Genomic DNA, 22872 nt, shown 5'->3' on the forward strand with positions numbered 1-22872 from the left:
TGCATATGTGGCTGCTACCTGGCCTGCACCTGTCACTGCCATCTGTTTAGCTGCCTTCCTGTGTCTCCTACCCATTCTGTACAGCTCCATGGTGGAGCAGGAGGAAGGCATCAGGGCACTTCTGCTGGAGGATAAGAAGGGGCTGTGGTCTCTGACATGAGCAGGGCAGCAAATTCATGGAGCTCTTCTCTAGTCATGGATATTTTCTTCTGGCTCAGAATCTCATCGTGTATAGCAGAAGTTGAGAAAGAGGGTGTCTGCATCACTTAATAATGTTAATCAAAAAGCACATTAACATGAAGGCTTCGTGGAAACATTAATCGCTCTTAAAATATTGAAACTGTCCTCCAATAGCAAGGTACTGACTCCCTGGTTTCCCATCTGTGCTTTTTGCAGTCTTCAAAATGAAGTTTCAGTTTGTTGTGGTGGCTGGGAGAGGGGAGGAAGGGAAAATAACTGATCCGATGGGTTGCGCTGAATACACACTGCTACAGATTGTTGCTGGTGGGGCTTGGGAGCCTCATGTCGTGGCCCTTAGAGCAGTGTGTGCAGGGCGTGTTCTCAGTGGCTCCTGTCCTGCTGGAACCCTGTGTACTCTGCCCAGCCACAAGCATGCTGAGTTTGGCCTTGTGCTGGCTTTTGTCAGAGAGGGAATTTGGGGAATTTCCAAGCACCTATTAGGGCTTTTTAGGCTAGGCTAGTGGAGGAAATTTGAGATGGTAGAAAAAGTGGCTCGTTATTCTGTAAATTCTTTTTTTTTTTTTTTTTTTAAATCCTTTTTTGCTTTACATGCAATCCCAAAATTCCCTCAGTAGGAGGGTCTGACCAGGGTTGACCTAATTTCCTAGCTGCCTTCTCCCCTGCAGTAAAAGGCAGTAGTAACACCTGTGTCCCACAGATGTAAGGAGCAGCAACTGGGAAGGTTTGTCCTGGAGTATATAGTGGGCTGTCTTAGCTTCTTAGTTTTCACACAGGCAGCATTTCCACTAGCAACTGGAAAGAAATCAGTATTGAACTGGTCACATTCGATCATACAAATCTGAGACAAGTGTCCTTAGTTTCTTGGGGGTTAAGCCCCTGAAGGAGATGGTGATCATCCATTGAAGAGTGTGCCTGAAAGCAGTGGGCACAACAGATCCCATGTGGGTGTGGGATGTGGGTCTGCTCCACGAGTCTGAAGAGTGGCTGAGAGCTCTGTCAGCTTGCAGGACAGATCTTAGCCTAACAGAGCCCAAACCTGCCTTTGGGTTCTTCTCCTCTCACAGGTTTCTGAATAGGTTGGTTGCTTTTTTCCCCCTCTTCCTGGAGTATTTTACCCATTTTCAGCTATGACACGCATTGCTTGGCAGTTGCAATTTATTCATGGTGAGAAATGCTTCCTGCTTTGAACTTTCAAGGGCTGCCTGCATAATGGGAACACAGTTTATCTTCTGCACATTCTAGGCAGAACAGAGAGTAATACTTCAACTCTTTTGATCCTCGGTGTGAAGGGAAGCAGTGCGTTCAGTTTTGAAATATGAAAATCTCTTGAAAAGGTCCTGTGGACTGGATCTGTACAGCAAAACTTTTGCCTGTGGTCTGATAAAGCATAAGCTTATACATTTCTGGAACTGTCCTAGAAAAAAAAAACAAACCTTAGGCAGTGGCCATTGGGTCTGGGTAGCTTTATAAACAGCAACATAAAGTCGGGCTTCTTTTTTTTTCCTTGATTCTTAATTCCCCTCCCCTCCTCATTTCCTTCATGCTACCAACTGCTGTCTGTGCTAGCCCCATTAAAGCAGGGAATGCAGAGTGGCAGGGTTGTGTGTGAGGGCTGCTTGGCACAGGCAGAAGGTGATTATAAAGCCACGAGCTGAGCAGCAGTTGGTGGTAGGAGCCCAACCGTGGCTTGGGCTGGTGGCTGGGCTTTGACTTGTTCAGTAAAGTGAGTGCTGATGGAGAGAGTGAGCAAAACTGGGATGTTAACCTCAGTCCCCAACCTGTACTTGCATCTCTATCACCTCTAGTTGAAAGAAGAAAAGCTACTTCATTTGCCTCTCTGAAACTATTATAAATAACAATGACTATTACCACAGGTAAATTGAGCTGTATTCTTTTTTTACTTGAAACATGAACGGAGCAGCCTAAGGCAGTGCCAAAATACAGTGTTTCATGGTAGACAAAGGAAGAAGAGGTGAATCAGTTCTTTCCGATACCTGTTGGTGCAAAGAACTGCTGATCTTCAGTGAGTGCTATTTGAGTAGAGACAGTGATTGAAGTCTGGCTCTTCTGGAAGAAATAACTCCGTGAGAAAAAAAATCTCTGTCCTGCAGTGACTGTGTGAGCCACTTGACTGACTTTATGCTTTTGAGAGCAAGAGTTTACTTCTGCTTCATGTATGTGTAAGGAGATGGTTTTACTGTTTTCCCTTAATTTGTAACTCTTCAAGAATTTCCTGCTGTGGGATGTGTGTCATTTAGAGTGGGAGGAGTGAATAGCTGGAGAAAATCCCTGGCCTGACAGCATCCTAGTCTGTGGTGGAGCAAAAAAGGGCATAGCTAAAATCTTCCTAATTAAGATCGGGATAAAAGACCGATTTTCACCTGAATTGCAAATAAGTTTGTGGTTGGTATTTTGTAGTCTGTCCTGCTAAAAATCTTCCACTTCCTGTGAATAATGAGTCTGGAGAGGGAGAGAAGCCAGTATTTGGGGATCACAGCTACTAAAGAGTGAAGGGAGGTGGAGTCAGCCTCTTCTGGCTGGAAGTGAAAAAGGAAAGGAATAAAGCTGAACGCTCTCATTATTATGTATAATTTGCTGTTGTAATTACTGCAGTGTACAGGTACATGATCTTATCTGATCCTGTTATTTTTCCCCTTTTGGCATGTGCTTGACTTCTGTGAATATCTTCTTCCTAGAGACCAATAGTTATCGCACCCCTCTTTATGGGCAACCTTCCTGGTGGGGGGAGGATGATGCAAACAATGAGGACAGAAGGCAAGAAGAGCATTACTCAGGTAATTAAGGTGATTTTATGAGGAAAAGAATGGGGGTGGAAGGTGACAAAATTTCTGTGCATTTCTTATCTTTCTTGTGTGAAGTCATCCTGCTTTAGGGCTTTAATTACCACTTTTTTTTTTTACTTGTTGTATTTGCACGTTGCTATGCATAGATTGCTGCCGATGAAACCAGGGTAAGGGAAAATTAAGTTGTTTCCACTACAGTAAGTGAAGGTTAAAAACAATTGTGGAGTAATTTAGTATGTATGAGAAAGGCATGCAAAAATCTTGAAATGCCACCAGTCACATAGATTCTGCCAACATGTATGTGCGTATGTACACACTTGCATTTAACTCTTTGGGAACAATGGGAGTAAGGGTAAAGTGAATATGAGAAATGCTGGTCATTGGAAATCACCTATTTCAGTGAAGAGGCCAGAGTACAAAACAGAACTGCTATTTTTTCTTTATTTCATTAAGTACTTCAGATAATGTTTGTTAAATTTTTTTTTTTTCCTTTTGTAGAAAGATCAAAAGAGATGACCCAGCATGAAGAGGAACTGAATGGAAATATTTCTTCCTATAGAGATTCCCAAGAACAGTCTGTGTTTGCCTTCCGGAGGGAGCCAAGTTACTTTGAGATCCCAACTAAAGAATTTCAGCAGCCATCAAAATCTCCAGAAACACAGGTTCACGAGATCCCAACAAAGGATATTGATGCCATAGTAGCCCCAGTTGTGCAAAGCCATGCCTCTTTCACCATCGAATTTGATGATGGAACCCCTGGTAAAATAAAGATCAAAGATCACGTAACTAAATTTTCACTCAGGCAGAGAAGACCTTATAGCAAGGAACCAGCTCACACAGAAGTGATGTCAGCAGAGAGCAAGGTGGCTGACTGGCTTGTCCAGAATGACCCAAGCTTGATTAGACGGCAGTCTCCAGGGGAGGATGTGTACAGCACCAAGAGTGACCTGCCAGTTCATGTGAAGACACTTAAAGGTGAGTGAATGTCTTGTTATGTGGACAGTGTTCTCTGTTGACTGTGCAAATGCAACATACTAAAGAGGGTAAATCCTCTGCCTGTCGAGCACTGCACTTGTTTATCTCTGCATCAACTATAAACAATGAAGAATATTTCTTTAATGACTGTTAATGGTTTTCAACCCAGCTGATGAGCTCTTCATCCAGTCCTGAAGTAATGTGTGATGCTGGCCTGGAGGCTCTCTAATTTGGTTGCTCCACTTGTATATCTCCATCTTGGCAGTGGCAGTGATTGAGAAAATGATTTTAAGTGTTCGTAGTCATTTCCATGTGGTCCGGCAGGCTAGTGAACACAGGTATATAGTCAGTTTTCTTTTTTTGGCTTCTCCTGTCTGAAAGGCTTTTCTTTTTAGCTGAAGATTCTGAGTGTGATGTATCTTGGAATTATCATGCAATTACCAGAACCACGTGGTCTGATGACCAGAGGTCTTGACATAGAGATTGGTAATAGACCTGAGATATGCATGATCACCAGTGGAGGAAATTGTGTTTGTGAAAGGTTTCTTCTCTTAAACTAGAACTTCTCTGTTCAAAAATGCCAAGTTTTGTGGACCTAGATGCTGTTAACTCTAACTACAAGGAGTTCTTTGGAGATTTTCAAATGTAGTTTTGAACACAGTTCTTAGTGCAGATGATGGGAGTTGCATGACTCTCAGGTGGCTGTGAATGCATTTGTCGAGATCTGAGTTTGCTTGGATGACTCTCTTGAGTTGTGCACAGAACAGTGAAGATCATGGTTTCTGCATTCACACTGCCTTTGTATTCAGCTTTTCCAGCCTTGCCAAGTGCATTACTACAATCTGCAGGCTTGGAATGTTGAAGCCATGTTGAAAGTTACCAGACCTACCTGTGCTTGAGGTCGTTTTATAGAGAACAGTCATGTTTTCTGTCAAAGGAATATTTGTTCAGAGTTGGAGAAATGCTCTCTTTCAATATGGAGAGTTTTATCTGTTGTGCTTCCAACTTATTGCTCTGGTGTATGGTTTTTTAGAAGCTCATATAGTTAAGAGGGTCTCAACTATCCAGATGTAATTTGGCATGACATGGGAATTGCACTGTTTTGCTATCATTATTTGGGGGTGTTCAAGGAAAGACTGGATGTTGTGTTGAGGGACATGGTTTAGTGGGAGCTATTGGGAATAGGTGAACGGTTGGATTGGATGATCTTTTAGGTCTTTTCCAACCTTGGTGATTCTATAATTCTATGATTTTCTAATATAGGACAATATTGAGGTGGCCTGTCTGAGCTTTCAGCATTGTCTTGAGTGTTTGATAGAAAGTATGGGTTTTGTTTGTTTGTTGACTTGCTGAAGAATAGTCTGGCAGGGATTCAGATGTGCTTCTGTCACTCTACTTTCTCTCTTGGGAGAAACTAGAGTTAGGCAGCTCTTCTTAGGATTGTCCTGGGCAATGCATGAGAGGGTATCAGGCTGCACACGCTTTACAGTCCATAAGGCATGGAAAGAAGCTGAGGTAACTTAATGCATGATTTGCATTTCAAAAAATCAACTATTTGGACATTTGATTAAAAAATACAGTGTTGGTGGCCTCAGGAGTTTATCTACCTCTGCTTTGGCAGAGGACAGCCTGTCATTTATCTGCGATAGTTGTGTAGCATGTTCTTCTTGTGGGGCTAATTTTGAAGATGTCTTGGAGGCTACAGCTGGCTGCCTACCAGGTTTGCACCTTCTGAATCAGAGACAGACCCTGTTTGGTGTTCTTTAATAACATTTGTTCCATTTATTATCAATGTGATGTATGTAAAGCCTAGTATTGAGAGTAGGGAGTTCAGGTCTGAGGGGATGTGCGTGGTATTCTGCTGAGGGGTCTGTAGACACTTTTTGTCTCTTACTTGCATCCTCACAGTTTTGCATTCAGCAGGGTGTTAGCCAAGACCCTTTAATTTAGAAGCTTTCCCATGCAAAGACAAGGCTTATCAACCTCAGGGCACAATGCAAAGTCTGCTGGCTTTCTTCAGGAAGGTGTTAGGAAACTCCTCAGAGGACTGACTCCTGGGTTGCATGGTTCTTGTATTAAATTCTAATCTTTCACAGTTAACTTGAGATAATAAATGGTCTTCATCCTGTGCCTGGAGAACTTGCAAAGTAGGTTTGAGCAGTTTTCCTTTCAAACACGTGGTGTTTTAGCCAGTATATCTTGCTGCATGTTACAGTTGAGAGCGCAGAGACCTCTTTCCCCATTCTCCCGATGACAGGTTCCTGGTCGTTGACTGAATCAAGTTGTGTGTCTTCACACCCGTTTCCTTCTCCAAAAAAAGGTTTGTGTTCGGTCTTTTTGTTTTGTTTTGTTTTAACATACTCTATGAAGGTCCTGAACTAAGGTGCTGAGGTGCAGAGCATCCCTGATACAAAAGGAAGCTTGTAAAGATGCTGGTCAGTAACATACGTAAAAAGAAGGATAAGCTTAAAGTAAGCTTAGAATGATTTAACGTTTGCGTGGCTGGTGATTGGATGGTGTGATCCCTTTTCTATTAGCTGTTGTTTTATTTCTTCTTGTAGAGAGGGGTAACGTGGCTGCTGAGAGGCACATGCGCTCATAACATGCTGACCTGGTGGCTTTGTCGTCACTGGGATTTGGTTCTGTGGGATGCAGTGCACAGGGTTTATTTACTGAGTCTGCAGAGATTTCTGCTCTGTAACTTAAGAGTTCAAGATCACCTCATTTTGTTCTGCAGTAATGGTCAGAAACATGAAACAGCGTCGTTGCTTTTACTTAAATGCCAGAAAGAAAAGAAACAACACATTATGTTTCTAAAATAATCTGCTTTACAAAATCAAAATCCCTTATTGTTACAATGAATTTTTGCAGTATTTTGCAACAGTTTGATAGCAACCAGTGAAAAGTTGATTGGGAGACAGCGCCCTTCTCTCTTCTCTCTTTTTTTTTTTTCCTCACTGAAGAATACAAAGCCTGTAGCATAGTGGATGTCTTTGGGAGTTACTTATTCCTATAGGATTTCTTACCTTTTGACTGAAATCGGAAGGTAGTGACAGGGTCACAGAGTCTGAGAGCATGAAAGTCAAATACGCACCACTTGTTCCCAGGCAATCGGCACGAGGACGGGACGCAGAGCGACTCGGAAGACCCCGTGGCACCCAAGGCAGAGAAGGAGCCGACGACGGGTGGTGAGCGGGTGACAGAGCAAGCCAAGCTACAACGCCAGATGAGGCGCGATCCCCACGAGATGCTGCACAACAAGCAGGCGTTTGTCATTGAGTTCTTTGAGGACACGCCAAGGAAGAAGCGCTCACAGTCCTTCACACACAGTGCTCACTCCTCTCAGAGCGACACCGATCCTGGGCTCAAGACCAAGGTTGAGAAACGCAAGAACGCGGTGCCAACGGAGAAGCAGGGCAGCGCGGTGCCACCATCCCACGCTGGGACACAAGGGGGCAAAGCCACCAGCAGCTCCTCTGGGACCCAAAGGGCTAGCTCCTTCAAGAGGGAAAAGACAGAGGAGCGAATCAACTCTTCATCCTCCTCTGCCTCCAGAGCATCAGGCAGAGCTTATGGGAGCGTTGGGAGGAAATCTAAAATGGCTCAGGATTTTATGGCTGAGTACCTGAGGGAGACAGCTCAGACCGGGAAGGCAGGCTCTGAGAAACCAGCACCTCAGCCTGTGCCGGCGGCCCCACGTGTGGTCATATCTTCAGAGCCAGAGCCTGCCTCTGCTCCATCTCCAGAGCTAACGGCTGCCCAGGGCAGGAGGAATGACGAGGAAGACAGTGTGAGCGAGACTGGCACGTACACCATTGAGACAGAGTCACAGGATAAAGAGGTGGAGGAAGCACGAAAAATGATTGATCAGGTAAACGTTGCTTTCCTGTGCTTGGTTTGTGAGCTGAGGGCTTATGCAGCTGTTGCTGATGGGTCCAGCTTTACTAGCAGTTGCCATGAAGGGCTGCTCCCTTTATTGCTTGGGTGCAGAGGGGCTTTATAAAGGGGTGAGAAATCATCTTGGCTGACCTGTGTTAAGGATTGATGTCAACGAACTTTGAAGCTAGTCTTTAAAAAAAACAAAACAAAACAAAAAACTCACTGGATACAAGAAAGTAAAGTAAGCCATCAGCAAAGAGCTGTCTTGCTTCCAAAAATGAGATTTGAATGCTAAACTGCAAGTGGGCTTGCCATATGTTTAGAGGGAAAGGCACCAGCAGTATTGAGATCAGACTGATCCTGCTGAGTGCTTGGCTGGGAGTAGCTCTGCTCCCAAGGACTCTTTCTTGGCCTTATATCAGCACTGTTGTGATTACGGGAGCTGCAGCCCATTGCTGCCGCTGCAGTCTGTAGGCAGAGGAAAGGCAGGGCATGGGCTGATTGTCTTCATCGCTTGTGGTAGGTGATTATGCATTTAGTGTGGCTTTGTTAGGAAAACGTTGCTTCCTTGCAGGGCAAGTGGCAGCTAGTTGAAGTAGCAAAGGGTGTGGTCTGGGGTAGAGGCAATCCTACATGGATCTATACTTGTTTAGATTGTGCAAGGTGAATGATAGCCTTACAAAAAATAAATGAGGGTGAGGCTTAATGAAACCCACCCAACTAAGCAACCCCAGGGCAAGCCAAAGTTTGGCTTCAGATTTAACTTTCATCTGCGGTCTATTATGAAAACAAAACTGGCAAGTTGCTGTGAAGAGTTAGTGAAGCATGGGCAGAAGGATGGAGTGAGGTTTAAAGGGAGCCTTGAACCTGGGTTTAGAGCTTTGTGTAGTGTTCTGTAAGCCTAGATCTGGCCTCCCTCATTTGTTTATTATGCTTCTTCCTTATGTCTTGTTTGAAATGTGATTGAAAGTTTTTGGGGCAGGTTATTTCAGCCACAGGAAGGCTCTAGTCCTGACATGATGGTTAATTGCTCTGAAAAGGAAATACAAAGAAAATAACACAAAAATAGAATTATTTCTGGGTAGTAGCTTGGCAGGCTTGTTCCTTGGGCAGGCGAGCTGGCCGAACTCTGCTCATGACTGCCATGGACTTAATGTGGTGTAGATCTGCTGTTTGGGAAATATCTCATGCCAGACCTCTGTATTTTTGTCCAGGAAGAAAGATGATCAGGATTTTGATTTGCTGAGATTCTGGGGTGACCCACATACATACTTTTTTATTTTTTAAATGGAAGTGAGAATGGAGAATTTTAGTCTGCCCAAACCTGGATACCCTCAATGGTGGCATCTGCCTCTGAATCTATAGTCAGGAGAGAGGAACGAGCCTTTCTGAGGCATAGATCTTGTTTGCCCACATAGGTAGGCTGTTTATCTCCAAAGAGTCTGGCCACCTAGCTTAACTACCTGTCTTGGCAATACATTCATTCCCAGATCCCTTCATGGCTGTGTAAGGCTACTTTTTCTCACCCCAATCTCCACTACAGTCTATGAAAGACCCCGGAGATAGAGCTTTCCATTTTTTTTCCCCTGATTCTCCATGAGTTAGATGGTAAATAGCTTTCCTAACCCTCATCCTAAATTTCTCAGGGCTGAAAAGGGGCTCTGTCAGTGAAAGCTACTACTGCTAAATGCAGCGCACCAAAACAATGTGGCAGGTGTGAGTGGGATTCTATGAATAAATGTATTTAAAGCTGCAAAGTAGAGAAGGGAGTAGTTTTCTCACTTTGTATGGAAGGATTGGCAAGTGTTTCTGGCCTTTTGGAATCATGGGTGGTGTGTGGAGAACGCTTTGTGGATTGGAATTTGGGCTAAGATTTCTTTATCTGTTTTAATCTTTCCTATGTAAACTTTTTTTCAGGTTTTTGGTGTTCTTGAGTCGCCTGAATTTTCCAGAATATCATCAGCTTTTAGACCAGTAATAAAAGGTGAAAAAGACGACTCTGGTTCTCATCAGCATTTAGTCAGTGAAAATGGCACTTGTCAGAAGTCACCCTTGCTCCAGGCATTTGCCTCAAAAGCTGCGAGTGGGTCTCAGGCTGACATGCAGGTATGGGCAGTCTAGATGGATCTGTTGGCTTGGTGAATATTGATTTTTCTGAATGGATGGAAAGGTGATGCATGAATCGGTTTCCATTTTGAGCAGACTGGGTGGTGTGTGTACGAGAGGAGAGATTGAGTGGCTGTGTTTTGCAGGCAGTCTTTCTGATGCCACATCCCCACCTTGTTGCAGATGTCTGCAGCATCTCAAGGAAGTCAGAAGTGGGTGTCAAGGTGGGCAAGTCTTGCTGACAGCTACTCTGACTCTGGATCTGTCTCAGGACAAGCTGACGGAGCTCCAGGTAAGTCTCATCCTGGTGTTACATTTTGGAGGTGGCTGAATCTAAATCAGGATGATAAGAAAAACAGGAATTGTGGCCTTCCGTGTGTCTGGCTGCGGTTTATTCTCTGTTTTATGTTGTGTTGATTGAGGGTGGGAAGGACAGAGTGAATTGTTCCCTGTGGACTGAAGATAGAAGGTGCTTTTCGTTTGCATTTCAGAGTCATCCAAGAAGTTCTTAGGTGTTATATTTGGCATGACTAAAAGGCACATGGGAAACAGAAAGGTTGTAAAGGCCTTGGGTGTTAACTACCCCTGGGTAATTCTTTAAACTGCCTTATGATGCCAGAAAAAAAAAACCAACAAACTTTGCAAGTTGTCCTGGAGCATAATTGCTGACTGGTTCTTTTTTGGGTGTGTTTCTCCCGTGTCTGGCTATGCTGAGAATTTTAGGTTGTTCTGGGGTTTGTCTAGTGGCAGGTTTGAAATGTGGAGATAAGCATAGAATACTCAGGATGGAGAGAGAAGGGTAAACAAGAAGAGGTCAGGTTCTCATTGCAGTTAGGAAGACAGCCTACAAACCCCCAGGTCCTGTTGATGTGTGAGAAAATGAGAACAGAGCTTTGCTGGCTTCTGTAAATGCTTTCACTTTTTGTTGTTGTTGGAAATATTTGTTGTTACCTTTGTCATCAAGCTACAGATAGACTGAGTAAAGCTTAGAAGGAACCTTTATTTTGGAGGTAACTGTCACTATTTTCACCCCATGCGAGAACCAGAGCATTTGCAATATTACCATAGCCATCTAACCAGTCATCCAGGTATTTAAAAGCAGGATAAGATAAGAAGTCCTGACCAGCATAGGAAAAATTAAGAGTCCTCTTTCTATGAAGTTCTTTTGTGCTGACAAGAGCACCTATGCTGGAGCAGTGAGCTCTTATTCAGAGTTTCTTCATTATTAGCATCTTTCTCCTGAGACTTTGCTGTGAGATATGATCATATGAGAAACACCACCTATTTTGTCTTATGGTCTACATTGTGTGAAATGGCACTTAAAGCACTATTGGAGTGTTTTGGCTAATAGTGTTTCGTGTCCTTCCTGCGGCCTGATCTTATGGTAGGTCAGTGCCAGCATGCTCATAGGATGGCCTTTAAACATTTGTGGTTGTACTGAGAGGTAGATGATGGGGAAAATATCCAGACAGGATTTCAGACCGAGAGGGAAAGTATTGAGTAGTCTGATCCAGCAAGGAAGTATACCTTTACCTTGAGTATTTTTTTATTGATAAACTTGCAGGGACTGAGCAGAAGCCTGGCCCTATTGGTGTTCATTTTGTACAGCCTTAGTTCTGAGCTCAACTTGTGTGTGCTTTTGTGGCCTTGCACTTTGCAGAATCAAACTCTTAATTAAAGAAAAAAAAGAAACATGTTGTACAGCAGTTGACTTGTGTCCATTTAACTCCCTTCAGAAAATGGTGTAGCCCCAAAATCTGGGGAACCTGAAAATGCTGTGCCCTTGAGAACAAGGCGTCTTCTTCCCCAGCTTCCACCAAGCGATAAATCAGAGAGCCCCACACCCACAGTTTTGGTCTGCCAGGAGTCCTATTCCGAGGTTACGAAGAGAACCATTGTGAAGGATCACTGCGTGGAAGCCTACAGCGATCACAGCAGCCGCCTCTTCATTCAGGAAGACTTAGATCCAGATAGCCTCAGCGATGCCAGCAGATCTGATGATGGCTTCAGCTCAGAAAAAGGCAGAAAGTATAAAGAGAACAATAAAATGCTAGAGCAGATGGGGGAAGACACAAAATCAGAGAGCCAGCAGCCGGGAGCCCCCCGGGTTGCAAATGTGAGAGCTGTGAGTGAGACAGTTTCTACTTCGTTCTACATTGGTGACGACAGCAGCGATGTGGGGATTCCCTCCAAGCTCTCTCTGAGCGTGGCCCATGCTCGAGCTGACAGAGAGGGAAAGGAACAGGAATTTTCCTTCAAGTCTACTGGCACGCCTGTTCCTGGAAAGCCCTTGGGCAAAGATGTCAGCGCTTACATTAACACAGCAGGAAAAATGGTTATTTCCATTCATCAAGATCAGGAAAACATGGCAGGAAAGGAAATATCTTTTGTTAGGCAGGAAAGTTTTACCAAAGATAAATCAAGCAGTGCTGTTCCTCAAAACAAGCTTCCTCATATTTCAAGTCACCCTCTGCTCAAAGATTTAGAGGCTGTTCGGTCAAACCGCATGGACTTTGGACAGGACACTCATCTTCTTCTTAAGGACACTGAAACTGCCTTGGCGGCGCTGGAAGCCAAATTACTTGGTCAAAACCAAAAGCTGGAGCCCTCAGAAACTGCTGGTCAGCTGGAGGACTCCCTGTCCGGTGACTCAGACGTGGACACAGCCAGCACGGTCAGTTTGGTGAGCGGCAAAAATGTCCCCACAAGCGCCCCAAAACGCAAAGCAGTGGCGAGCTTGCAGAAGGAGAAATCTTCCTCCTCACCATCAATCCAGGACCAGTGTGGGCAGCCCAGTGCACGGGACAGGCTGACGGAGAAGCGGAAGGCCAACGTGCCAGAGGCTCCGAGGTCTGTGGAGGCCACCAAGCGCTTCCAAATGAAGCGGAGTGCTGGGACTCGGGGGTCACTTGACTTTACAGATGACGAGAGGAGCTCGAGTTTGCCTTACTTGCCAGTCCCTGATGCAGTGGTGTCTGACCACGAGCACTCGGTGCCCCGACCTGCTCCCAGAAGGAAGCCTTTTACTCAGGCTGCCAAGGAGGATCACAGCAAAGCAACGGCAAATGTGCAGAAGATCCAGCAAGTTCTCACCCGCTCCAACAGCTTATCCACCCCACGGCCTACGAGGGCCTCAAAGCTGCGTCGTGCCCGGCTGGGAGATGCTTCAGACAACGAGTGTGTTGATGCTGAGAAAACAGCCTCCAACCCTGAAGCTGTTGCACCGGGCTCCAAGCAGTCCACAGAGACAAAAAAGCTGTCCCGGCTTGACATCCTTGCCATGCCGAGGAAGCGGGCAGGTTCATTTACGGTGCCCAGTGACTCTGAGACAGCACAGTCAAGGACAGGGTTTTCTGGCCGGAGCGTGGAGTCTTGTCGGAAGGCGACTGTGTCGGAGATTCGAGCTGCAGCGAGGAAAACAGCAGCTGCTGCCTCTGCCAAGCAGCCATTCAGTAGGACCCGCTCAAGCAGTGTCAAGTATTCCTCCACCTCCAGTAAGTGCCTTTTTGTATTGCCTTTCAGATTTATAGGCTGGACAGTGCAGTGTTTGCAACGCTTCCTGGGCAAAGGGCTTTGGAGTCAACAGAGCAGGTCTGTACCCTGGGAGATGTTAATAGGTTGTTGTCCATGATGGTATTGCAAACAGCAGTTTGGCTTTTTTTGTCCTTGACTTCATTTCTTGAGCAACCAGCTGCGGTCTAGCAGGACACCATTAGCCTTCTGCTGTTGTTGAAAAAGATAGACTTTAATGCCTTTCCAAATCAGTTCTTCGACTTCTAAGATTTGAAATTTGCTGCAAGAACGGTTGTAATGTTGTTCATGACAGTTAATGTCCAAGGTAGCAGGTTTGAATGCATCTGAAACAGCAAAACAGATAAATGTCCATGGGTTTTGAAGGCTGTTACCATGTTCTTCCTGTAAAGGCAAATGTGGAATGGGACACTTGACTTAGATTGCGCCAAGAGATTCCCTCTGCTGAGTTCTTTCATGCAGCTTTGCCATAGGTAAGAAAGATGCACAGTTGATAGCCACAGGAATGATGTTTGGGGGGCTCTCTTGCCCTCTAGCTGTGCACTCAGCAGCATTGTGAACAAACAGTATCAACATTCGTCATATTTAAATCCGCCTTTAATTAAGAGGTGGTAGGGGACAGTGCAAAAGACAGCTCTGGCATGGTAATTGGCAATTGGTAACTGTCCCAGATATTGCTTACACCTTTGGTCTAAGCCCTGCTCTGTGCCCAGACTCCTTGACCTACCATGAGTGTGATGATGTGCTCAGGTTTTTAGGAATGACTGGGGTGGGACAGGACAAACCCCACTGGTTGTGTTTCTTAGGCCTGCTGAAAGGAATGCTATTTTGAGCAGATCTGTGTTTTTATAAAGTTTCTTCAGAGTACAGGATGTGTTCTGTTCATTTTCTTTCATACACTTGAAATAAGCATCCTTCTTGCACTGCTTATTTTTATTGCATGCTAAAAATGTTATTTGCTGCTTGTTTTGATTTTGAATTGTTTTGGCACATCCAGCTTCCCTTTATTTTAATAATTTTTTTCTTATACATTTGTATATGCATGTAAATCAGAACGTGAGTAAGCTAGTATGTACAGTCTCTCTCCTGCCTTTTCTGAAATGTTTCTACTGTTGACTTTGTGTTAATCAATAACAAACTCAAATCAAGATGACGTGGTCCAAGTTTTCCGAACAGGAGGTACTCTTCACATCTCCCTGCCTTTGGACCACATACTTCAAATCATTTGGAGAAAAATGATAAGAGCTGGCCAGTTTTTGTTTTTTAAATGAATTGGTTTTTGATTTCCGGAGCTTTGTAGCAGCATCCTAACACCTTGTGCACAGTTGCAGCAGATGACGCTAATCTTTCCTTTGAATTAGTTGCTCTTAAAATACTAACCTCCTAATTCCTTGATAGGATTGTGCACCTTGCACAAGCTCTAAGTAGGCGTCCTCGTGCTTTGTAGTGCTGTAGCGGGTGTGTGGTGCATGTTCCTGTACTTATGTTACAGACACTGTGAATGAACGCCCAGAGCCCCGTTTCTGGGACAAAAACAAAAGGTTGCACTGTTCTATCAAAAGGTTTTTGAGCATGACAGGAAAACCCTTGAAAATACCAAATTTCAGGCCCTGGGAGTGAGGAGGCAAATGCGGTTGATTGATTCAAGGGTTTCTTAAAGCATTTAGCTACCTGCTATGGTTTCCAGCTGTCCCGGTGGGAGAAAGTTAATCTCACCCACTGAGGAGCAGAATGAAGTATCTGCTGTGGGGACAAGAGATGTCAGTAGGTTGTCAAGCAGTCCAAAGTAACTGGGTGAAAAGCACAGATAATGACTGAACAATCCAACTTACCAGTTCAGAAAGAGAAGAAGGATTGGTTTCCCCCCCCTGCTTCTCTGTGTACCTGGTTTGTTTGCTCGAGGTAATTTGAATGGTACTAAGGGACTTGATTCTGATTTCCCTTGGTGTATAGAGTTGGTAAATCAGGCCCTCAGTGTTTGAAATCCCTGTTCAGTGACAGGTGACCTCTTGATTCTTCTTTTTTAATACGCATAAAAGCGGAATACCTTTCTGCTGGTGGAATATGAGCTGATTTATTTTTTTATATATACATATATTTTTAATCCCAAGCCAAGATCTTTAAATAGCTGAGATAACAATGTCTAGGAACATGTTTTTTCTCTGTATGTGGTAACAGTCTGTAGTTTCTATCTCCATCTTTTATGCCAAATTCATTGTTTTTGTTTGCATGATTAATGATGCTGGCTTCATTCACTTTCAAAGGTTCAGCATTACGATAATCTTTGTAACACGGTGAAGCTTTCAGGTGTTGCAATTTTAAATAACCCGTCTGGCTTTGTGTCTGGTGGGTCTTCATTCTCCAAGGGAAGACAGAAGGGAATGAAGCACTATCTGTGAGGAGTGCAGTGAGATGGGGAAAATCTGGGAGCCACATTTTTAAGCAAGGAGTTTACTGCTGAGCACCTCAATGTTTGCCATGCAGTGAGGACCTGGATCATCTCAGAACTGGCTGGGACAAGTGGGTGCTCTGCTTGGCTGCAGGGCTTGGAGCCAGTCTTGCCTGCCCGCCTATGTGGGCGCTTTTTGTAGGGTGTCATTAACAGGGATGCCAAGGCAGGAGACCAATGTGAGGTGCGGACAAATAGAACCACACATTGCATCTCTCCCTCACTCAAAAAAAAAAAACACCAAACAAACAAACAAAAAAAAACCTTCTTTTGCTTGTTCTCAGAGTTGGTAAGGTGTCCACAGGCTTGAAAATGGGGCTCCTTCCAGATAATGATTTCTGTGGGATTGTGAGGAGTCTGAACTGTGTGCTGCTTACGTACAGAGCTTCTGTGCACGGAGAACCAAGGCTGTGGTACTAATAAAATGCATTGGAGCTATTAGCAGTCATTCTGCTTTTGCACTCGAATTTCCCCCTCCAAATTTGTATAGTGGATGGGAGCCATTCAAAGTGCTCAGCTTTGAATTAAGCTCTGAGAATGTGCTGTTTGACTTAAAACCTGCACAGAAGCTCTCCTCCCTTTGAGTTCCTGGGCTAGTGTTGTGTTACCTTTGTGCCCTTTTGTAGTGATTCTTCACTTTCCTTGGTCTGAAACCAATTCATTTTTTATAAGCATCAAGGCGGAGACCGCAGGGTTCAGATTACACTTCTACTTCGGAGGAAGAATATGGCTCAAATCACAGCTCCCCTAAACACAAACGCTCCCATACTTCAACAGCCACACAGACGCCGAGGATACGTGGCTCTGGGCTGGGCAAGCAGAAACACAATGGCAGAGAGACAGATGACGACGAAGACTTTGATGACCATCCCGACCCCTACAACTTCATGGCACAGACAGCAGAGATAGCAGAAATAGCCAGGTGAGGAGGTGGGACGTCAGGCCACATGCTTTCTGTTGTCTGGGTTTGCGTTAGTGTTCAAAACTAGAAGTGGAGGTAGGAGGAGACACTCAGTCTGTTTGTTTTTTTATATCTGGGCACTCATATGTCATCACAGAATAAAATCGTAGAATCACTGGAATAGAAAGGGACCTGTAAGGTCCATTTAGTCCAACATCCCCTGCAGTGAACAGGGGACACCTACAGCTCAGTCAGGTGCTCAGATCCCTGTCCAGCCATACCTTGGGTGTCTCATCCACCAGCTCTCTGGGCAGCCTGTGCCAGTGCCTCACCGCCCTTATTGTAAAGCAACTTCTTCCTTATATCACGTCTGAATCTCCCCTCTTTTAGTTTGAAACCATTTCCTCTTGTCCTATCACAACAGACCCCACTATAGAGCCTGTCCTCTTCTTTCTTGCAGTCTCCCTTTAGATACTGAAAGGCTGCTCTCAGCTCTCCCCAGAGAGAGGCTTCTCCAGGCTGCACAGCCCTGGTTCTCCCCCTGCCCTCATAGGGGAAGTGTTCTACCCCTTGGGTCATTTTCATGGAGCTTTACAGCCTGTGCTCGGCAGTGCTCTTTGTGTGTTCTGCCTGGAAGATGCCAAGGTGCAAGGGAATCTTGGTTGTGTCTGAGTTTATTGCTTGTTTGAGCTGTGGACAGGTATCCTCTTTTAGCTTTGAGTCTGTCAAAACATGTATCTGTTATCTGCTTATCGCTGCTATCTGCTGGAAGGCTTCCGTGTGCATGGACCAGTTCATGTGAACTGCCCTAATTCTCTGCAGATGGATTAGCAGAGGCTGAGGATGTAAACTGTTGAAGCTGCTTTGCCTGAAGCCAGTGAGGGAGCAGTAAGCAGTCACTGCAAGGCAGAGACCTCTTTGGTTGGCGCAATTGAATCCAGACAAGAAAATCTGTCTGTATCTAAATGAGTTGTTGCTTAGCCTGATGTCTGTGCATACGGAGTCATTGTATCCTGGTGGTCCTGTGGTTGCCTGGAGGACATGGGCAGCAAAGCAAATACATGCTTTTTTTAAACAGTGGCGTTTGAGGTTTGACGTCTCTAATATGTGACTGCGTTGTGCCAACTTTCCAGAAATACTGGTCTTCCGTTGTGCTGCCATAGCTGAAATACTTTGCACAAAGGGAGCTGTCTTCTGTCTGCTCTGGGTCAGCATTTCCACATTAGATGTAGTGCATGCTGCATGGATCTCCAAAGGCTTTTCCTTTGCTGAACACTGCAGGCAGCCTGTTCCAAGCTGCCCTACCTGTGCCATAGTGCATGTGCAAAATGTGTCCTTCCCTCGTAGCAGCGTTCCTGACGCGGGCGGGCGCTCCGGGTTGCAGGAGCTATAAATAAGCAGTTGCATCAGACTTGTCTGGCTCAGCACACTGCAGAACTCGGTCACAGTCTGCCTCCTAATTGCCGTTCTGATTTCCGCTGCTGCTCCCAAATTAACTGGGAGGGGTTTAAAGGAGGCAGGGAGAGTTAAAAGGGAAAATGTCACTTGTTTACAGAAGGCGAATCACAGAGCGGATGCAATCAGTGACAGCTCTGTCCGAAACCAGCACAGACAGGGCACCTTAGGCAGAGATCAGACTCCTTTTTCTTACTTCAATTACACATTTTCATTCCAAGGAAATGTTTCCATAGGCTGACAGCTTTATTACATTGCTTGTTCTTTTTCCAATTAAAGGAGAAATCATCTCTCAGCTGAAGCTAGCTAGCTGGAAGACCATCTTTATAACTACAGACTGCTTTGCATCTGAGCATCTTTTTTTTTTTTCAGTCTGTGCTTGTAACAATCCAGAGTCTTAAAAACTGGTTTTGAGATCTGGAGCAGAGTGCTGCAGTCACTGAGTGCTCTCTGCACACCTGGCAAGGGACTTGAGGTTTCTAACTCACATCGCTTTGAGGTGTGTCCTGCATAGCCCTACTAGTGCCTCCTCCCTTGTGGAGATCCTGAGGCATGTTTTGAGTTTTAAACTACAGGGGAAAAGGAAATACATTGTGAGGATTTTACTATTTATGTGATAAAGAACAAAGGTTTTCTCTTTCCAGAAGAGTTCTAGCCATGTTGTAGAATGCTGTACTGGGATAATTTGCATAAGGCTGAAGGACTTACTGTTCTTTTGAATGATGGAGAAATGCTTTTATTATTTTTTTTTCCTGCTTTAACAGTTTAAGCATGGAAATAAGCCATGAATATAATGGTCACCAATGGCTTTGTTGGTTCTGCTTTCCTTCTGTAAGGGAGAACAAAACTCCTAAGTAAAAGAAGTGACCCTATTCTATTAAAAAAAAGGAATGAGTGGGAAACAGTAATGTAGAACTTCTTCATGGATCATCTCCAACACTTTTTGCTAATGTGTAGTCACTGAAGTTTGTTTTTCAAGTCTGTGTTGAAACTTGGATACAGGAGAGGATTTATTTTGTTACTCATGTATGCAGACAGTGTTCCTCAGTACTGTGCCAAGGCACCCAAAGCTCTGCAGAGGTTGTAAGTCATGCAAACTTTCTGTGGTTGCCAGTAACAAAGTCTTTTGTGGCTGCTCTACTGATGTTTTATGAATATGAGGCTTGTATCATGGGTCCTAACTGCCGTGCTGCACGCTGTGCTTCAGGCTTAGCCAGACCTTGGTGAAGGATGTGGCCATCCTTGCTCGAGAGATTCACGATGTTGCTGGAGATGGGGACTCGCAGAGTTCGTCAGGGACAGGACCAAGCACCTCCCTCAGCTCTGTGCCCAACACTCCTGCTTCCACCATATCAGCAAGAGAAGAGGTAAGATCCTCTAGGGCAGAAATCTTGGCTTCTGAATGCATAGCAAGTATGCAGGACCTGTGAACAGCCAGTGGGGTGAGCAAGGATGAAGGAGGTTAACAGGGGGGGGAGGGGGGAGATGGAGGCCACTTCATAATTTGACTCAATCGGTGCAGCTGCTCAGGGATTCAGCTCAAATTCATCTGTAAAGTCACCTAGAGGCTCCAGCTGCTAAAGTAAGATCGCCTTTGTTGCTTTATAAATCCCAATTCCCTCCTGTCTATCACTAGTGTGGGTTTAAAAATCTTTTTTTTATTTGCTATTCAGGTAGGCCTCTTGGTCCTCAATTGTCTGTTGTGAGATTAGAGGCCTGACTAAATACGATTCAAAGCAGAGGCCAAACTTGTTACCCTGCTAGGAGAGGAGTTGGAGGCCCTGTGACCCTGCTGAAGGTGCAACACAGAAGTCTGGGGAGATTCCTGCGGGATTGCATGTGGAAGGCTGAGCTCCTGTTAAACCCAACCAGCTGCAGCCTTCCCAGGGAGGGTTTTGTCCCCAGGTGTTGTTTAGCTTTGAGCCAGAGTGCACAAACATTTTGCAATAAGTTCAGGCTCTGAGACAGTGTTTTATTGCTTTGTTTACATGCAAAAGCCACACCTGCAAAACTGCCTTTTGTGTTGCCCTTTTTGAGCAGCCAAGGTGACAAATCTATCTTTCTTCTGATTTGCAAATGAAACCTTTTACTGTGGGTTGGCAATGGCCAGCACCCACTTCCTTCCACAAAAGCAGCTCGCCTACATCTTTGCAGGGTGCCACTGAAGGGTGCGGCCCTCAGTCAACATACACAGAAGGTGGTTTCCTGCAGCTAGGTAGCAGTGATACCTGCAGAACTCAGGCTGAGGGTGCTTCTACTCTGTGTGAAATGCTGGGCTGCTGATGCTGAGACAAAGAGCTGAATAATCGTGAATAGCTTGGGGTCCTGAACTGTGCTTTTCAGGGTCATGTTATGAATGGGTGTGATAAAAACTAATGTGGAATTGAATAAATACGCATCACATCTTTGGAACTGGACTACAGTCAGTGGGCATCCTTCCAGATCTACCTCTGAAAGGTTCTGATGAATTGGTGCTCAAATAATTACTTCAGCTTAATGTAGGGAAGGTAATAGGAAATATCTGAAGATTGGAGTGTGTGATGCTAAGCACTGTGAACAACTTCACATTGAATATTCTAGGGAAGGACACAGTGATGAGAAATTACTATACTGTTCTAGTAATATTAGCAATGTTGTACAAAACATCTGGTAATAGAAAATATGTGAATGTGCAATGTTTACTGTGTCCTCACCTCTTGCAGCTCTAGCTTTTACAGTGTTGTATGCCATTCTGCTAGCCCTTGATTTTCTACTACTAAATACTTGCACCAGCTCTAAGAAACTGGAGGAAAAATCAGAAACAAGTGCTGATACTGGAATAACTTCTGAGGGTTTAGGTTTTTTTTACCAGCAGCTTCACTTTAGACCTGTGCATGCTGTGACATTTCTCAGCCTCACACAAATTGCTTTTAGAATTGCTTTTATTACAGAGCTTGATTATAAGTTAAATTGTGTGTGTTCTCTTAAAAGTATAAGATGGAGCTTTAGATTTAAAACTTATTCTTCATATTTTGTCACTTCAGGTCCAGTGTTTGCTTGAATGTTAGACAGGGAGGTTTTCAGTTCCCCCCTGCATGTTTACGGTGGCTTTGTTTTCAGAGCTGTCAACTGTATGGTACACAGTAATCCAGATTCCAGTGATATTGAGCTGAATTTTGCTACAAATTAAGCAAACCCAAACTAAAATGTGTTCAGCAAGAGTGAAACCTTTGTTATTCTGCCTTCTGAAGCCTTAGGCTGTGTGTGTGAGTAGGTGTCACAAGACCCAGCTTTCTGCAGAGCTGAGCAGCCAAGCTGAAAGCTTAGCTGCTGCAAGGGTAGTCAAGTGGGTCAGCCCAAAGCAGCACCACTTCATGATAGAGTCCTGCACAATTGTGTTTTTTAAAGTTGATATTGGTTTAGGAGAAAACTGAAGATCCCATTTATGTTTATTATAAACTGTTGCTTAACTTGCTCGGTGTGACTGTTGCTATGATGGGAGGAAACACTTGCAGATGTGCAGTTGAAGTTGTGGATGCCCCCATCCCTGGAAGTGTTCAAAGGCAGGTTGGATGGGGTCCTGGGCAGCCTGAGCTGATGCCTGATTTTAGTGGTTGGCAGCACTGCCCATGACAAAGAGGTTAGAACTAGACAAACTCTGAGGTCCCTGTCAGCCCAAGCAGTTCTAAGATTCTGTGAGACACAACAGAAAGCATGAGATCAGGCCAGCTCCCATATAAAGACCCCTTAGTGGTGGTGAAGCTGGTACTGCTCCTACAGTGTTTTCACATGCTTGTGCTGAGACCTGCCAGACTGGAGTATCTCATTCCGTTCTGGTGCTGTTTCACTGCTGTAACCAACCTAACTCACTGCACTTCACAAAAAGATGCTTAAAAAAGGAAGCTTAATTTTAGCTAACCATTTTGGCTGTTGTATACCTACAGCATAATGTCTTATGCTTTCTGCCTGAGTATAACTCAAGTGCTACTGCATAGAATTGGGGGAACCTGGGCCTTAAATGGTTTTCCTCATAAGTAGAGTGCTGTTGCCATCCGGAGAGCGTCCTGGGCTATGTGTCTAGTCCATTTTTGGTGCTCAGAGAGCTGCTGGGTTTCTCTCAATACTGTCCACAAGTTGGAGCTGCAAAACTGGTTAGGTGCCCAGGACCTCCGTGGGCTTCAGTGCATGCTGATGGGTTGGGCACTGAGTGCTGGTCCTTTGGAATGCGCTTTTGGGAATGTCACCCCAAGATAACAAGATGTGTTCTATGATACCTGCTGTCATAGTCATTCAGTAGCATTGATCTCTTTGTTTCTGTTTTAACACAGATTGCTCGTAGATCTTTTCGGCTGGCATATCCATCTCAGGTGCACTTTCCATCCCATTATTTTTGTGTTTCTGTCTCGTTGCTCTTGTTTTTCTCATCTTCTTTCAGAGTTTTTTGTCCGTCGGTCAACCAAACATGAGTAGCTATCTTGCTGTTTCTGTTCTTCGTGTTGTCTGTATTATCAGTGGCCTTGTGTTGCTTTTTCATCTCTACCATGTGTTACTGAATGGTTTCTGATTAAGTTTAGTGTCACTTTAATGTTGCA

At 44.6% G+C, this 22872-nt stretch overlaps 1 protein-coding gene across 7 annotated transcripts in view; it reads left to right on the top strand.

Moving 5' to 3' along the window:
* The window catches only part of CEP170B (centrosomal protein 170B), a 56262-nt gene that overhangs the window by 25382 nt on the left and 8008 nt on the right, over positions 1–22872 (top strand). For 2 of the 7 annotated variants that reach the window (XM_042862774.1, XM_042862809.1), the window contains exons 8-16: positions 2898–2996; positions 3504–3980; positions 7088–7851; positions 9777–9965; positions 10149–10257; positions 11702–13459; positions 16618–16867; positions 19509–19668; positions 22609–22647. In XM_042862774.1, the coding sequence (XP_042718708.1) occupies positions 2898–2996; positions 3504–3980; positions 7088–7851; positions 9777–9965; positions 10149–10257; positions 11702–13459; positions 16618–16867; positions 19509–19668; positions 22609–22647 (3845 nt within the window). Of the gene's footprint in view, positions 1–2897; positions 2997–3503; positions 3981–6141; positions 6301–7087; positions 7852–9776; positions 9966–10148; positions 10258–11701; positions 13460–16617; positions 16868–19508; positions 19669–22608; positions 22648–22872 lie in introns of those variants that run through there. The other 5 variants (XM_042862782.1, XM_042862819.1, XM_042862790.1 and 2 more) reach the window with 4 other exon arrangements.

The sequence above is a fragment of the Lagopus leucura genome, unplaced genomic scaffold (assembly GCF_019238085.1).
Source record: "Lagopus leucura isolate 7727_CA_CO unplaced genomic scaffold, USGS_WTPT01 Super-Scaffold_1, whole genome shotgun sequence".
NCBI classification, from domain to species: Eukaryota; Metazoa; Chordata; class Aves; order Galliformes; family Phasianidae; genus Lagopus; species Lagopus leucura.